We start from the raw sequence: 18,038 nt of genomic DNA, 5'->3' as shown, positions 1-18,038 counted from the left end.
TCAGGATAACAGGATGAAGATGTGGAAACTGTCTTCAATCAAAGAGCTTGAAATTTTTTTACACCATAGGGTTGTGGATGCTCCATCATGTAGGCTAGGATAGACAAATTTGATTTCTCAGGGAATAAAGGGATACGGGGAGCAGGTGGAAAATGGATTTGAAGCCAAAGGTCAGTCCTGATCATACTGAATGGAGGAAACACAGACCCAACAGGCCAAATGGTTCTACTTCTTATATTCTTAAAAGTAGAAGCGCTACTCAAATGCTGTACCATTATAAACAATTAGTAAGTATTTCTGTCACCACCACATTTTTAATAGTGAACAGCAGCCTTTTAAGTACTGCTATTTCACTATTTTTAATGTTCCCAGCAAAGTGTATCACAGACCAAGCTCTATTCATAACCTGTTCAAATTGAGGAACGGGATTCTCATCAGGCAATTCAATGAGACAAGCTCTCCGCTGCCACTTGCTACAGACTCGCTCAATTTTGACACACGTGAGCATCAGACGGTTGGTAAGTGCTGGAAAGTGTGGTAATATAACTGGTGATGATGATCATTTGTTTTAGGGAGACTCTGTATAGACTAAGTTATGTTTTAAAAGTTCTTTAAATTAATTGAGAAAACCTACCTATTGGCCTTAAGCAGAGCATTCCACTCCATCACAGTTTAGAAGCATTTTTAAATAGGATTCTGTAGTTCACAGACAAGAGCCACTGGGAGAAAACTAGAATTCCGTGAAGACAGAGGATTGGCTAATCTTTCTAACTGAAGCAAGCCAATAAAAATAAAAGAATTACACCAGAATGAAAAAAAAAACAAACGTGCTAAATGACCTTTTGATGACACCTCAAGTTTTCTGTCAGAGATGATAGCATTGAAGAACAGATTCAACAAACCTTTTGCCAAAGCTTCAAGAGAGTTCCAAGTTAATTGAACTATTCAAGAAAGCAGAGAGAAATAAAATAACTATAGGCCAGTTAGCCTGACATCAACGAGCAGGGAAATGCTGGAATCTATTATTAAGGAGTTGGAATATCATATGATTAGGTACAGTCAAAATTATTTTATGAAAGGGAAATTATGTTTGAGATTTTTAGGGATGTAACGTACAAGGGAGATAAAGGGAACAAGTGGATGTAATACGTTTGGATTTCCAAAAGGCTTTCAACAATATTTGCCACACAGTAAGTTATTACACCAGATAAAGGTTAATGGGGTTGGAATAATACATTAGCAAGGATGGAGGATTGATTATTGGGCACGAAGCAGAAAACTGGGATAACAGGGCATTTTTAAGATGGTGGGCTGTACTTAGTTGACTGCCTCAAGTATCAGTATGCTTGAGGAGTATATAAAGAGGCTGTAAAGGGATTAAGACTGTTTCAATAAGTGGGCAGTAAAGTGACAGATGGAGTTTAATGTGAACTAATGTAATTCACTTTGGTAGGAAGAGATAGAAAATGATATTTTTTAAATGGTGAGTAACTTTCAAATGCTGGTATTCGGAGAAATTTGGGTGTTCTCATAGAAGTAACAAAAAAACATGCAGATATAGCAAGCAATTAAGAAGGCAAATGGCCCGTTGATTTTTATTGCAAAGGGTGTTAAGCATAAGCATTAAGAAATATTGCTATAATTGTGTAGTGCTTTGGTGAGACCACACCTGGCATACTATACAGAGTTTTAGTCATCGAACAGAGAAACTAGGAGCAGGAATAGGCCATTCCACCCTTCAAGCCTGTTCCAAAATTCAATATGATCACAGTTGATCCTCTATCTCAATGCCATTTTCCTGCTTTTTCCCTACTCCATAGAACTATAGAAAAGTTATAGCAGAGAAGGAGGCCATTCGGCCCATCTCGTCCAATCCAAGCCTGAGGACACCCAGGTGCCCTTTCTATTCCCAACTTCCTGCAGCAAATCCATAGCCCTGTAGCTTACAGCACATAAGCTGCAAATCCAGGTACTTTTTAAAAGAGTTTAGGGTCTCTGCCTCCACCACCAATTCAGGCAGTGAATTCCAGACATCCACTACATTCTGCATAAACAAGTTCTTCCTCATGTCCACTTTTCTAGCCCTGCTAACATTCTTGTAAACCTCCTCTGCACCCTCTCCAGAACAATTAGGTCCTTCCTGTAATGTGGTGACCAGAACTGCACACAATACTCCAGTTGTGGCCTCACCAATGTTTTATATAACTCCAACATTATATTCTTACTTTTATATTCTATACCTCTGCCAATGAAGGAGAGCATCCCATATGCCTACTTTATAACCTTGTCTACTTGAATTGCTGCCATTAGAGACCTGTGTACTTGTACGCCATGATCTCTTATTTCATCTACCCCTCTTAGTATATTCCCATTTATTGTGCACTCCCTATAACTGTTTGATTTCCCTAAATGCATGAAATGACACTTCTCGGTGTTAAATTCCATCTGCCACTTTACCGCCCACCCCACTAATCCATCTATATCATTTTGGAGATCACAGCTATCCTCTACATTACCCACTACTCAACCAATCTTTGTGTCGTCTGCAAATTTCCCAATCGGCCCCCCACTTTCACATCCAAATCATTAACATACCATACAAATAGTAAGGGTATCAACACCGAGCCCAACAGAACACCACTCAAAACAACTTTTCATTCACAAGGGCATCCTTTACTTCCTGTTACTAAGCCAACTTCTTATCCAGTTTGCCACATTACCCTGTATCCCATGGGCTATTAATTTTTTGACCAATCTGCTACATGGACCTTGTCAAACGCCTTGTTAAAATCCATGTACATAGCATCCGCTGCACGACCTTAATCAACCCTTGTAATTTTCTCAAAGAATTCAATCAAATTTGTAAGGCAAGACTTTCCTTTAAAAAATCCATGCTGACCATCCCTGACAAATCCATGCCATTCTTTGTGACAGTTAATTCTATCTCTGACGATTGATTCTACTAATTTGATCACCACTAATGTAGCCTATAACTGTTTGGCATTTCCTTCGATCCCTTTTTAAACAATGGAATTACATTTGCATTCCTCCAGGGTCACGTAATGAAATGATTTACTTGCCTTGGGGGTGGTGCAGCACAAGTTTCTGGATTGATTCCTGTTTTTTATTGAGAGGTTGAGTAGAATGCATCCATATTTACTGGAGTTAAGAGGAATGAGAGGTGATCTCCATGACACATTTAAGATTCTTAAGGGGTTTGACAAGGTACATCCAGAGAGGTTGTTTTCCCCTAGTCGGAGAATCTAGATTCAGGGGCAGAGTTTCTGGATAAGGGATCAATCAATTAATATAGAAACTAGGAGGATTTCTTTTACTCGAAGCGATTTGAGTTTTTGGAATTCTTACCCCAAAGAACCGTGGATGTTAAGTCATTAAGTACACTCAAGGCTGAGATAAATCTTTGGACTTTGTGACTGGGAAATCAAGGGATATAGGATCATGTAGAAAGTGGGGTTGAGGTTTAAAATCAGATCTTACTTAATAATGGAGCAATCTCGAGGGGCCAACTGGCCTATTTCTGCTCCTATTTGTTATGTCCTTATGAGCATGTGTAAAACGCAAAACAGAGAAATTGAGTTTAGGTGCATGCAATATTCCAGTTCGCTGTGGAACCGCTGGTCATCTTCAGTGTGGGATACAGGTGACCCATAGAACCATAGAAAAGTTACAGTGCAGGAAGAGACCATTTAGTCCATTGTGTCTGCGCTGGCCACTAAAGAGAAAAAAGTAACTAGCCGCTCATTTTAATCCCATTTTCCAACCCCTGGTCCATAGCCTCGCAGGTTACAGCACTTCAGGGGCAGATCCAGCTATCTTTTAAATGAGTTGAGTGTTTCAGCCTCAGCTACCAATTAAGGCAGTGAATTCCTGATGGCCATCACTCTCTGGGTGAAAATGTTTTTTCTGCAAAAAGACTGCATGAGGCCCATTGGGCTCTAAGGACTACTGCCCCCAGACCATATGTGTGAACTTTTACCGTTCCGCCTGCCGTGGGAATCAGAGCAGGCAAGGGGCGGACCATAGAAAGGGCCGCTGACCTCAGGCGGAATTTTACAGTTTTGGGACGAGCATGGCTGTAAAATCCCACCCCACATCACTACGTCTCTACCTCTGGTGGGTATGTCCTGCTGATGGGACAGGAGATACTCATGGATGGTAATGACTGAACATAGCCAGGATTTTCCACACTTATCCACAGTGGGTGTCATGGTGAGCAGGAGAGGAGAATATCAGATATAGCATGAAAGTTAATTTTACAAAGTAAAACCAGTTCACAATAGTGCTGTCAAGCTTTCAATGGTGGGACATTTTTCCCACTGTGCAATATTGAGAATGCATTTTGCATACTTTTTTATGTCATGCATATGCATTAAATGAGGTGCTCGCCAGAATCATTGCCCCATGCTGAATCAATAAGGTATGTCGACATGCAATTAGACTAATGTATTATACAATCAAGTTATATAACCAGTGTTCACCTGGCGACATGCACTTCAATCAGAACGATGATCATGCACCAGCTTTGCAACGCGCAGTGCTTGCAAAATCTCAGGTTCAGCTCAGGGCCACATTGATAACACCACATCGCTTTTGCAGAGAGGTTACCGGACAAGGCTTTGCTGAACACACCAGCACTAAGGTGGGGTTTATCTCAAGTCAACTGCAAGGCCGGATCCCCGACAGTGTAACAGGAAAAGTGGCCAGAAAGGTCCCTGACTGAAAAATGCGGTAAGAACATTTACCCCATTAATTACATTTGCAGCTTGGGCCAGAATGGGAAGCTGGTGAACTGAGAAAGCACTTCACTTTACATTGTTTATATTGCAAAGACTCTCTTTATCCCAACTGCAAAGACTCTCTTTATCCCAATTGCAAAGACTCTCTTTATCCCAATCAAGGAAGAGGCAGGCAGGGCAGTCCAGTCTCAGTCATGCCCATAATCTTATCTGCTGGATGTGAACGTAACACCACACACGTCAGTCTGGGGAGAGGGTCTCAAGCATGCTCATGGGCTGCAGATGATGTATTCAGTCCAGGGAGGCATCTCGAGCCCACTGATGGGGAAAGGGTCATGTGGGGGCATTCAAAAGTATCACGTGGGGGAGCGGGAAGCATGGTTAGATGATAGTTTTTAAATTACACTTTACCAGAGGCCTCAAGTTGGGGAGCGGCAGGGTCCACAGGCCCAATCAAGATCACAATGGGGGTCAAGTATTAGAGTGGAACGATTGAGAGGTCATGGAGCGAGAGAAACCTCTACATCAGGATGTCAGGAGAGATTTCCACATTCACACAGGGAGGGGCCAAGCAGGTCTGGCACTGGGACCTCAGCACCACTATGTTACAACATGAAGCGATTCAGCAGCAGACAATGTAAATGTGGACAAACTCAATTGCTGAGTTCTCGGAGAGCCTCGTGGACAATTGGTAAATTGAATTGAGGAGCTGAATAAAGGGTCAGCCAACAGCTATGGGGCAGCATGGTGGTACAGTGGTTAGTATTACTGCCTCACAGCACCAGGGACCCGGATTCAATTCCGGCCGAGGTCACTGTGTGGAGTTTGCACTTTCTCCCTGTGTCTTAGTGGGTTTCCTCCGGGTGCTCTGGTTTCCTTCCACAGTCCAAAGATGTGCAGGTTTGGTTGATTGGCCACGCTAAATTGACCCTAGTGTCAGGGGGATTAACATGGTAAATGAATGGGGTTGCAGGAATGGGGCCTGGGTGAGATTGTGGTCGGTACAGACTCGATGGGCCAAATGGTCTCCTTCTGTTCTGTAGGGATTCTATGATTCTATTCTATGAGCATTCTAGGATGAGGAGAGATGCACAGCTCAGACAGGTTATTCACAATGCAGGAAATCGGGAAAGATACCAATGAAGGGCGTTCATACAAGATTAATACTGATAAGTGGCTCTAATTGGTGAACTTACTACATGTGCATTTGGAAAGTGCACTTGGCACACAGGAATGTAAAAAGCTCAGAGGAAGGACTCATAGCATGAAAGCTCTGCCGCATTAGAGTACATGGGATTCAAGGATACATGACTCTTTTCTACCTCTAAGCATTTCTCCTTCTACACTAGACTTTGACTTCTCTTGAAGTTGCAAGAAGAGATTTAATGGTGGATCCTTTGAGAGGGAAAGGATAAAGACACATTTGAAAGGGAGGGGCACATTATCTGAGGAAAAGGATCCATTCAACTTATTTCTCTGATCCTGATTTAATGCTTGCTCATTGCTCCTTCTAATTTAAAGGCCAATCTTTCAGCTAATACTGATCATCTTCTGAAGCATTTTACTTTTGCTACTTTTACTTAGTCCAAAAGCTTCCTAAAAAAAAACATGCCTCTTGAGCTATCTCTTCATTCTCATCTCTCCCTTCATATGAAGGAACAGGCTAAAGAAGCCCTAGGAGAAGGCTGGTTGCATTCTGGAAAAATGGGAAAACATGATGATGATGATTTTTCTCTCTACTAGAGGTGGAATTAAATAGGTCATGATTACACCAGATGGACAGAACATTTTGCAAATCTCGGCTGAGGGTGCTGTTAAAGACAGATGACAAATTCTTATGGCTGATAGAAAATACATCCTCTTCATGCTCAGACCGTGAAATGTCAAACGCATGATGAAACAGAAGTCCCATTAAATGAGAAAGCTGCAGCAACTTTGTCAACAGGATGGAAGTTGGACTGTGATTACAACTGAACCTCTAAACAATCGAGTTATAATGAAGCCATCCAGGCTTGAATTGATTCTGAATGAAATACTAAGAAAATTGAAAAATGGATGCAACATTTTGCAGAAAGGTCTCTGAACTTTTGGAGGAGATTTTGAGAAACCAAAAAGGCCCAATTGTGATGAAAACAGACAAAAGTGAGATTGAAACGCCTAGTTTGCATTAAAGATTTTCCCCAGTTGATTACAAAATTATTTTTAAAAATCATCCAATATATATTAGCTGGTAGATATTTCTAAGGACAAAAATATATTCTAATCCGATAATGTACATCTTTCCCCATTTCCAAACCAACGGCTAATTTTATTCCATTTAATAAAAACTCCTAAGTCACATACCAGCTGTGCGATGCATGTTTTGGACAGGGCTCCATCTCATTTTTATTTGCAATGACTGGAATGTTCGCCTTGTAGTTATAAAAAACCTCTTCACTCTCTGTGATATATGCCATTTCAGTGGCAAGGTTATCTACGGAAGAATGTCGTGGTTTTTGAGCATCGTGCCTTAATCTTGGACTTGGCCTATTGGTAGTACAAGGGGATGAAACTTTTGTTAGTTGAAGTAGGTCCCTTGGTATCATAACTCTTAAGTAAAGAATTATATTTGTGCTAAGTACTTAAAAGATTTTGGAAATAATCAGTTGGAACAACAATAACAAAATTTCCTGTGCCCCTAACTCAGGTGTCAACTGGATCAGTGGGCACCACACATGTGGATACCAAGTGCACCAGGTTGCCAAATGGTGGAAGTGAGGTTCTCCTGACAGTACAGGCCAGGCTCTATGATCTTTTATTGACAAAATATTTAAATACTCTCTTCCTAGGAATGGGGGCAGCTCCTAAATGGTCCCTGGGAGGGAAAGACACAATACTTTGTTGCCCACAATTCTCAAGACCTCCAGGCCCACCCTCAGATACCTGCAACTGCCATGACTACGTTCTGGCCCATAGCCTTGGCAATTTGAGATTGCACTCTGAGCCATTGTTATGGCAATTTTAGACTTTGCTGGCATCGACAGTGAATGTTCCTGGTTAGCACATGCCATCATTTATGCAGAGATGCATTCCCCCTTCAATGGAAACAAAGTATGTCTATTAAATTAGTGTTATAACATTTTCTGGATAATATGACTACATAGAGCACTTTTCTAATGTTTACTTGAATGCATAATTTAGGACAAATGCATTTTGAAACAACCACTGTAAAAATGATTTAAAAATGACCACGAACAATACTGAGGTTCCCAGCAACTTCCCCCACCTAGTGGTATATCTGTGGAAACAAATTAGGGATGCCAAATCTTTACAAATCCACATAATTTAATTCCAATCACCCAGTGGATATTCAATTTGTGAATTTGCAAGACAATCTTAAATTGTAATTGCAATAAAATGGTTACCGTTAACCAACTATTTTATATGGGCAGGATGTTTGACAGGATTTGATCCTTGCTCAAAATAATAAAATTCAGTGTGGGATTTTAGTAGTTAAACTGGGAGTAGACATTGCTTTTGCTTCAACTTCTTCAAACATCTTTTCTTGCAAAATTTGCCTGTGCTTTTCATGCCATTGTCAAAATGGAGCTGTGAAGTGTCTTTCAGAATTGCTGGAACTGTTTTGATTATTTTGTGCTTTTTTTTTCTGGTGCATGAGTGCTTTTTTGGCTCCATCTTGCCGAACAGGGGATATCATATTGCTGTGTAGTTTAGGACTAATGGAACGTCAAACAATTAGAAAAATAAAGTGTTGTCAGAGATAATAACTCTGTGCCAGGTTCATTTCTTGGTATTCTTGCAAAAGCCAATGGTTTTTCATCAATGCTCCATTTAACTCAGGTCGTTGGTTAAATATTTAATTAATCTTATTATGGTTGGCTTAATAGGACAACTCAAAGCAAGCTAAATATGGCATCAGACAAGTAGACAACAGTAAATTCTAATACAAATGTTCCGCTGTTGCTAAAGGGCTTCTTAATGTGATCATTTCTAGTTAATAGCCCTTATCTCAGTGGATGCTGGAGTGTGGGTTCGGAGTTTGCTAATCTTCATGTGGGCTGAAATCCAAGATACATGTTCCACCAAGCAATATGCCCAAGGCCACAGCTTCTGCCTTCAAACTTCTACAACTGAGTTGGTTGTAAGAACAATTGTTCCACAGTTTCCCTATGGTACTTACCAGCCTAGCTGAGAGCAAAGACAGCCGACTTTGCAATGCTGGGAGCAGTGTAAGGGCTGAATGGTGAAATCTTACCTAAAATATTTTCTTATGGGAAAAGTGTGGTCTTTGGACACAAATCCAAATCCAATCCACAGTGAAACTAGTACCTAAATGTGTCCCATTATCCTGTTGGAGCTCCTTTGTGTTACACTGTTGTGTTGTTCACTTAATTCTAGTTCCAAGGATGAAACATGTTAGGTAGTTTACTATAAATGTGATTAAAGTTCTGTAAAATTGTTTACCAATCAGGTGTAGATGGTGGAGAGCGAGAAGGCAAGCTTCTGGTTTCTAACTGTTCAACTGACACAGACTTTCTTAATATTGGATTCCAGACCATGCCACCAATGACACGATGACAGATCTGATTGTTGATAGTTCTGCGGCAAACAAAGAGAGAGAACGTAAATAATATGATTCTTCCAATTTTCTTTAATGTCATAAAGGTGAAAACCTATTCCATTTGTTTCAAATTAAGTTTGGTGTAATACAGAAAAATACAAAAGTAAAGGAACCTTTATTCCTGTCTTAAAATATACATTCACAATCTTTGAGTATCCTTTACTGCATTGGGACCATCCGATCAGCTGCCTCTGCCACTTTGCTTCTTTCCCTAGCCCAGCAGACCATACATCCTCTAAAGTTCCCCGTACTCTAGCCCTGAACTCCCATCTTTCCCTAGTTTCTCTCCCATCTTCCCTCATACCTTCTCCTCGCTCATCTTGTCCATGAGACGCATTCCTCTATCTTTGACCCTCCTTCCATAAAAATCTGCCATGCGTCACCCCCTTCTCAAAAATAAACTGTTTGACCCTTCCATTTCTTCCCATTTGCAACTTCTCCTTCCCCTCCAAAGTCCTTGAACATCTTATTGCCATCCAAATCTGAGTCCATCTCCCGCAGTACTCCATATTTAAATCACTTGAATCAGGTTTCTGTCCCTCTTACAGCTCTCATCAAAGTTCCAAATGGCATCTATGGGACTATGGCAAAGGTGAACTGTCCCTCTTTGTCCTGCCTGCAGCCTTTGACACAGTTGGTCATACCATTCTCTTCCAATGCCACTCCACCATTGCGTAGCTAAGTGGAACTACACTTTTCTGGTTCCATTCCATAATCGTGGTCAGAGAATCACCCACAATGGCTTCTCATCACACTCCCATCATTACTTCTGGTGTATCTAAGGATTCATCTTCTCTATAATTTTCATTTACGTGCTGTCCCTCAACAACATCCAAAAATACAGAATCATGTTCCACATATATGCTGACAACAACCCAACTCTATCCCACCACCACCTCTCTTGATCTCTCCACCATCTTCAAATTTTCAAGACAACTTGTCCAATCAACAGCACAGTGTGCAAAAGTCATTATCCTTGGTTTACACCACAAATGTTGCTCCCTAACCATCGACTCCATGCCACTCCCTAGAAAGTGTCTGAGGCTAATAAGCTTGGTAAACTTATGAACTTTTGTAAGCTTGGTGTCACATTTGACACCGAGTCTAACTTCTGACCAGTATCTGCATTAAGACCACCTACTTCCAGCTTCGGAACATCATCTTACCCCACCATGCCTCAGCTCACCAGCTGCTGAAACTCTCATCCATTACTTTGTTACCTTTAATTATACCAACGAATCCTGGTCGGCGACCCTCGTTCTACCCTTGATAATCTTGGTCACCTAAACTTCTGTTGTCCATGTCCTAATTCGCACCAAATCGTGTTCAACCAACATCCCTTGTTCACTGACCTATCTTCATTCCTGGTTCAGCAATGCTTCAATTTTAAAATCTCCATCCTTGTTTTCAAATCCCACCATGGCCTCATCCGTCCTTTTCTCTGAAATCACCTTCAGCCCCACAACTCTGAAGTATTTGCACTTCTGTAATCCTGGCCTTTTGAGCATCCCCAATTTTAATCGCTCATGCCTTATTGGCTGTGCCTTCAGCTGCCTGGACTCGTAGCTTTGGAATACCCTCCCTGTACCTTTTCACCCCTCTACCTTGCTTTCTGTCTTTAGGATACTTCTTAAAACATACCTCTTTGACTAAGGATTTTGTTATTTTGGAAAAAAGCTTTGGATATGTGCCTTAATATGTTATCTGGTTCAGTGTCAGTTTGTTTTATAATGCTCCTGTGGAACGTTTTGTTATACTGATGGCACTAAAGAGGTTGTAGCTGTTGATGTACAAATATGAATTTATTACATTTCTGTGTCAACCATCCTTGTGATATTTAAGTTGCTCTGCCAATTCCGAGAGAGGTATTCTGTCTGGGCAGTCGGTTGACAGTGCCCAAAACTCAATTTACATAACACTTAGCAAGGAAAGGGATAGTCTCTAAGGTGAATAACTACCCAGATGCCAAAAATACAAAAACACCGTGCCAACCCCTAATATAAAGCTGAAGTCCTAATATAATTTTTAACCAACTGAGAAACCTCAAAACTGATAACCATTAAATATTCTTGTACAATGCAGATATGCTTGCATTTTCAAGAAGGCAAATGGGATGTTGGCCTATATCGCAAGGGGGATAGAATGTAAAAGCAGAGATGTCTTGCTGCATCTGTACAGGGCATTGGTGAGGCCACAGCTGGAATACTGTGTGCAGTATTGGTCCCCTTATTTGCAGAAGGATATATTGGCCTCGGAGGGAGTGCAGAGAAGGTTCACCAGATTGATACCAGAGATGAGGGGTGTTGATTATGGGGAGAGACTGAGCAGATTGGGTTTGTACTCGTTGGAATTTAGAAGGCTGAGGGGGGATCTTATAGAGACCTATAAGATAATGAAGGGGCTGGATAGGGTAGAGGTGGAGAGATTCTTTCCACTTAGAAAGGAAACTAGAACTAGAGGGCACAGCCTCAAAATAAAGGGGGGTCAGTTTAGGACAGACTTGAGGAGAAACTTCTTCTCTCAGAGGGTGGTGAATCTCTGGAATTCTCTGCCCACTGAAGTGGTGGAGGCTACCTCGTTGAATATGTTTAAATCACGGATAGATGGATTCCTGATCGGTAAGGGAATTAGGGGTTATAGGGATCAGGCGGGTAAGTGGAACTGATCCACTTCAGATCAGCCATGATCTTATTGAATGGCGGGGCAGGCTTGAGGGGCTAGATGGCCTACTCCTGATCCTATTTCTTATGTTCTTATTTTACTTGAGTTAATCATAGAATTATCCCTCATTGTAGGAGGCCATTTGGCCCATCAAGTCTGCACCGACACTCCGACAGAGCATCCCACCAAATCCCACCCCCTGCCCTATCCCCATAACACACAATTATCCTGCTAATCCCCCTAACCTACACATCTTTGGATCATAAGGGGCAATTTAGCATGGCTAATCCACCTAACCTGCACGTTATGACTGTGGGAGGAAACTGGAGCACCCGGAGGAATCCCATGCAGACAAGGGGAGAACGTGCAAACTCCACACAGACGGCTGGAATTGAACCCCAGTCCCTGGCACTGTGAGGCAGCAATGCTAACCAGTGTGCCACTTGAAGGAAAGCGCACAGAGTCTTACAAGAAAGAGCCAATAGCCCATTGTGCCTATACTGGCTCTCCACAAGAGCTGTTCAGAGTTCCATTCTCCATCCTTTCTTCAATCTTTTCTTTCCAAATTATCTTCTAAAAATATGATTTAAGATTCCACCCCCTTTTTTGTTAGCATGGTCCATTGTTCTACCACTGTTTGCATTAAAAAAGCAAAATAAATAGTTTAATCAACTGGCATATCTGTACCAAGTATCTCTGCCCTTAAGTTCCTTTTTTATCTCTTCATTAATTTGCCATGCGCTACATTGCAATATATTTAAAAATTGAATAATTTGAAAAAAATGCTATACCCTGGTTCACATGTCCAAGGTTTTTTTTAATACTGCAATGGGACAAGCTGGTTTAAATTCTATATTTTGTATTTGTTGCTGTGGATGTGTTCAGCCACACTTCTCAGTCTCCTTCATGTTTAATTATTATAGTTTGCAATCAGGGTAAATGCATGAATTGGCAAAAAAAATTAACTTGTGAAAATAGCAGAAGGATTATTAGTATTAACTGTCAGTATTTGTTCCTTCCCTCTGTGACTGCTAAGTCCAGTCTTTAATGTGCAGCATTCAGAATGGACTATGTTACCAAAACAAATGGTGGTCATGCGAGACTTCCTGCTTCATGAAAATAATTTAACAGATACACACTTATATGTCATTGAGATATAGAATGTCAAATTGATACATGAACAACTCTGCAAAACAAGTATATAGTATATCTTAACAGAATTATGAATGTAAGCAAACCTGTTCTGGTTTCTGTGGCCAAGTGTAAAATAGTTTGAGAGTACTTTTTTCTCTCGAGGTAGTGGCTTCTTTGCTTGAAAGAAGGTGTGATGCTCTACACATGATTTCCAAAGGATTTTACATGCTCTATAATTAAGCATATTAAATCCAACAACACTCTCCTGAGATTCATTCTGTCAATTAAATAAACAGATTGGTAAAGTTAAGCATCTTTATTCATGGCTGTATAAAGTAGGATTGAACAAAATAAAGCTAGAAACACATCTTTACAAGGTTTTACTAGTTATGGTCCACACAAGATTATTTTTATGTCAGCTACTAGAATATCTTCCACTGCATATCGTTGTGATGATTGCTACATTATGGACTATGTTTTCAAAATTCAGGTCTGTAAAAGCCTTTTTATAGAAATTTGGAAACACTGTAACTTGACTTTCAGAATTGATAAGATGCTACTTAATTTCCAAGAACTAAATATAAAGCACCAATGTTTCCAGAGATAGACTGGATATGACTACACCCCTACCCAATAGTCAGTCCTCTCTCCCCTTGTTGAAAAAATATCAGATATCTACTACTGAGATAAACCCTTAATACCTCCCTAGTTCAGCAAAATCTCAGAGCCATCTTCATAGTTCTGCCATATTTGTTTCACCTTCCAAAGTTGTGCCATTCTAAAAGATCCTTTCCATGCTGCTGCACTCAAAGTTTAGTTTGTGAAAGCCCACTATGACTTAAGGCTACCAAAGTACAAAGCTGTTCCTAGTGCAGTTAAACCCCACTTCTGTCCAGAAGTACTGATTACCATACACCAAACTCTAAAGTACATACTTGCTGTATAGTCTCAGCTTTAAAATTGAGAAATGATTAAAGATAAAAAAGTCAATCAATTTTTATATAAAGGGTGCTCATTTATTATTTTCACATAATAAAGAGCACCAGCAAAAATTCCCAAACGCCATTAAATATAAATTAAATTTGACAGTCATTCATGGAAATTAATGGCTCTGCCATTATCACCAATATAGTATAAACTCCCCAAATGTTATAGAACCATATATTCTCCAACCCACATGGCCCTGGGATAAGTTATGTGACATGAAAATCCATAAGTTGCTACACACACACACACACACACACAGTCACTGTGATTATAATATACAACCTTTTCAGTGTGGGATACTTACAGGTTTTTGCCTTAACTGAATGAAAAACCGTTTCCTCTTGAAAGAAATCTTTGTTATATTTACCCTGAAAGAACAATATTCTAAATATATCTCTAGTTGAAAAAAACATACGGAGTTGTGAATGATCAAAATTGAAAGTTTTAATTTGCAGAACAAGATACAATAAAATCTTTCGAACGCTTGCAGGAGAAATGTTCGTAGGAAAACATGTGATAGTGAGTCATCAGATCATTTTACATCTTTCCTGATCTTTATTTCCAAATAGTTCAATGAATAGAGACATCAGGAGAGATGTAAAACAGGCTGATGATTATCCCCTATTTACACTATAGCACAAAGTCATGATTTACTCCTTTGACATTAAACATCCTCATTACATCAATATTTAGATCTGGTTTTACTAGTTGTTGAGGATTCTGCTGATGATAATGTGACACTCAAATATACCAGAATATATTTAAGTGTTCATGTCTTTAATATTTTTCAAATATCTTCATTAATTTAAAATTAAAACACAAATTATAACAAAATAGACCATAAATGCTATTTAAACTGTTACCAAACATTTATTGCTTTTTCACCTATTCAAGTAATATAACAGAAACTGGGTGTGGGATTTATTTGGGATGAGAGGCCAATTATTGCATCGCTTCATTTTTAATTAGGACACATTGGAATAAGCTATAGGCAACAAGGTTAATTTATGATAAAGGCAAAATACTGCAGATGCTGGAATCTGAAACAAAACAGAAAATGCTGGAAAATCTCAGCAGGTCCGACAGCATCTGTGGGGAGAGAATACAGCCAGCATTTCGAGTCTGAGGAAGGGTCATCCAGACTTGAAACATTGGCTCTATTCTAAAAACCACAGGACAGCATGGTAGCACAGTGGTCAGCACTGCTGCCTCACAGCGTCAGGGACCCAGGTTCAATTCTGGCCTCGGGTGACTGTCTGTGTGGAGTTTGCATGTTTACCCTGTGTCTAAGTGGGTTTCCTCCGGGTGCTCCACAGTCCAAAGATGTGCAGGTCAGGTGGATCGGCCATGCTGAATTGCCTCTTAGTGTCACAGGATGTGTAGGTTAGGGGGATTATCTATGGTAAATGCATGGGTTATGGGAATGGGATGGGGTGGGATGGGGTGGGGGGCTTGGGTAAGATGCTCTGTTGGAGAGTCAATGAAGACTCGATGGGCCGAATGACCTTCTTCTGCACTGTAGAGATTCTACGCTGTCAGACCTGCTGAGTTTTTCCAGCATTTTCTGTTCAGGATTAATTTATGTTTACAAATAACAGGCATTTTTCCCACAGTGTGCCAAAAATCACAACAAAACCCAAAATAAAGGTTTGAACAAATGCATTAGGAATGGACATCAGCTCTCTTCACCCCCACCACCATCTCAGCCCCCGCCAAAACATAGGGATATTAGACATTCTCTTAGATTAGCCTAAGAAATATTGCTCCCAAGAATGTATTTATAGGAATAAATAAATGCCAGCAACTTAAGGACTATTCATGCCATAACATATCAGCTAACATAAGTCAGTAACTAGTAATCTTTACCAGGGATAAAAACTGATCCGAGCCATATTTCGATAGACACGCAGCCCTTCTGAAGATATCCCAATCTTTATCTCTAAATTGCCTTGATCCTAAAATAAATAAATGAATAACTCACAGCAATTTGCCAAGCCTGTAAGGAAGATGGTAAGTCGATGCATCAATAAAATTGGAGATACTTGGGCACATCATGACCATTTTCAAGGGAAATTCCATTTCGTACACAGGACAAAACTTGCCAAGATGTATTTAGTTCAAATTGATTGAGACTTTTCAAATAATAAGGGTGAGCACAATTTAGTATCAGTCAGGAGATAGCAGCAGAATGCTGGATGAGGTAAAATTTATATAGGATAGAGCATGGAAGGCCAAGAGGACATTGAAATCATTGAGTCTGCATGTGACAAAGTTATGAATGAGAACTTCAGCAAAAATGGTTTGAAAAGGGCCACTGATGATCTGGTGTACCTTGACCTTTTAATAAAGTTCTACATGAGAGGCTACTAATTAATCTCAATATTAGGCAGATCAATGTCAGAGTGGTAGGTATTTTGAGAGTGAGGTGGGGGGGGCGGGAATGTGTGGAATACTGATCGAGGTGCCTGAGTGCTGAGGCAACATTGGTTCTAATTTACATAAGTGACCTGGGTTCATAAGTCCAATGCAAAGTGGTCATATTCCCCAAAGGGGAATTTCACAGTAACTTCATTGCAGTGTTAATGTAAGCCTTACTTGTGGCTAATAAATAAATTTTACTTTTACTTTACATATTTGCAGATGATGCCAAACTGGGAAAGGCAGTGGAATCAGAGGAGAAGGTTGAGAAATGACAGAATGGGTTGGACAAAACATTGAGCCAGCAGAATAATGGCAGATTAATTTTGATGTTGCCAAATGTAAAGTACTAAAGACAGGAGGGAAAAATAAATGACACAATCTTCATGAACAGTGTTAAAATAGCTAAGGAAGCAGCCAGAAGGAACTTAGTTCAACATTAGGTGAATGGTCCTCTGCGTGATTAGTAATGTTTGCAATTGAATCTACTAAGTAGCTAAAATAGGAAAATCCAAGTTAGAAGAGGATCAAGCTTTATAGTACTCAGGTCAATTCTCACCTTAAAAACTGTATACAGTTCTGGTTGCCTAGACTTTAGAGAGACAATCAAGCTTACAGGCAGTGTAGAGAATATCTAGTGGTGAATTATGAAGAATCACTGGTGAAATCTGCACTCTTCAGTCTAGACAGGAGATATCTGAAAGATGACCAGGGCAATTTACCTCTATACTACTCCTCTTCTGAATGACCTGCTGATAGATCAGCATAATCTTTAAAGGATTCAGGGGTCTCTGCTGGCTGCAGGAGTCTAGTTTGCTTTATTGTGCATAGGAATTTTTTAGGATATTTACCCGCTAATAAATGTAATTTTTTGCCATCCAGCGTAATTTTTTAGGATTGACACCCAGCAGAGGGACTATTGTAAACAACGACAAACAAAAAATTAAGGGCACACATCCCAAAAAGAGGGATCCATACTGTGGAAGTTGCCCAAATAGGAAAGAAACCACCTTTTTGGTTGAAGTCATTTATTTCAGATCTATATGGAGAGACAAGCTCCATGCTCAAGTTTACTGTTGTAAATTAATCGGAGCATGTATGGTAATTTCTTCTTCCTGTTGGTGAAATTATCTATAATATGGGTCAGTTCCATTACTGGCAGAGGGACAAATAGTCTTCTCTCAAACAGTTTCATCATACTTTCACTAACGGAACTCCTGTGGCACAGCTGTTGAAATACAATTGTGTTGTTTAGCTATTAACCTGTCCTGTAGTTTCAGGTCACTGCTCTAAATAAACTAAAGGCAATTGGTATGGTGAAAAAAAACACCACTTTTTCAAAAAATATATCAAATCATATCACTCAAGTTGGTGAAAGGCAGCCTTTATCTTCTTCCTGAAGAAGGTGAAACCCTTCATCAGGAAATGAGCCAGGTCTGTCAGCAAGAGGGGAAATTACA

General features: G+C 40.1%; 1 protein-coding gene across 7 annotated transcripts in view; it reads right to left on the bottom strand.

Annotated features, from left to right (window-relative positions):
* The window catches only part of LOC144508725 (tyrosine-protein phosphatase non-receptor type 3-like), a 176,089-nt gene that overhangs the window by 87,308 nt on the left and 70,743 nt on the right, over window positions 1–18,038 (bottom strand). For all 7 annotated transcript variants that reach the window (XM_078237059.1, XM_078237066.1, XM_078237043.1 and 4 more), the window contains 5 exons: window positions 16,027–16,115; window positions 14,465–14,528; window positions 13,278–13,450; window positions 9,222–9,356; window positions 7,101–7,283 (listed from right to left, as the gene is read on the bottom strand). In XM_078237059.1, coding sequence (XP_078093185.1) covers window positions 7,101–7,283; window positions 9,222–9,356; window positions 13,278–13,450; window positions 14,465–14,528; window positions 16,027–16,115 — 644 coding nt within the window. The remainder of the gene's footprint in view (window positions 1–7,100; window positions 7,284–9,221; window positions 9,357–13,277; window positions 13,451–14,464; window positions 14,529–16,026; window positions 16,116–18,038) is intronic.

Source organism: Mustelus asterias, chromosome 2, assembly GCF_964213995.1.
Source record: "Mustelus asterias chromosome 2, sMusAst1.hap1.1, whole genome shotgun sequence".
NCBI classification, from domain to species: domain Eukaryota; kingdom Metazoa; phylum Chordata; class Chondrichthyes; order Carcharhiniformes; family Triakidae; genus Mustelus; species Mustelus asterias.
Note: the sequence above shows the minus strand (reverse complement) of the source record. Positions and strands in the feature narration are given on the sequence as shown.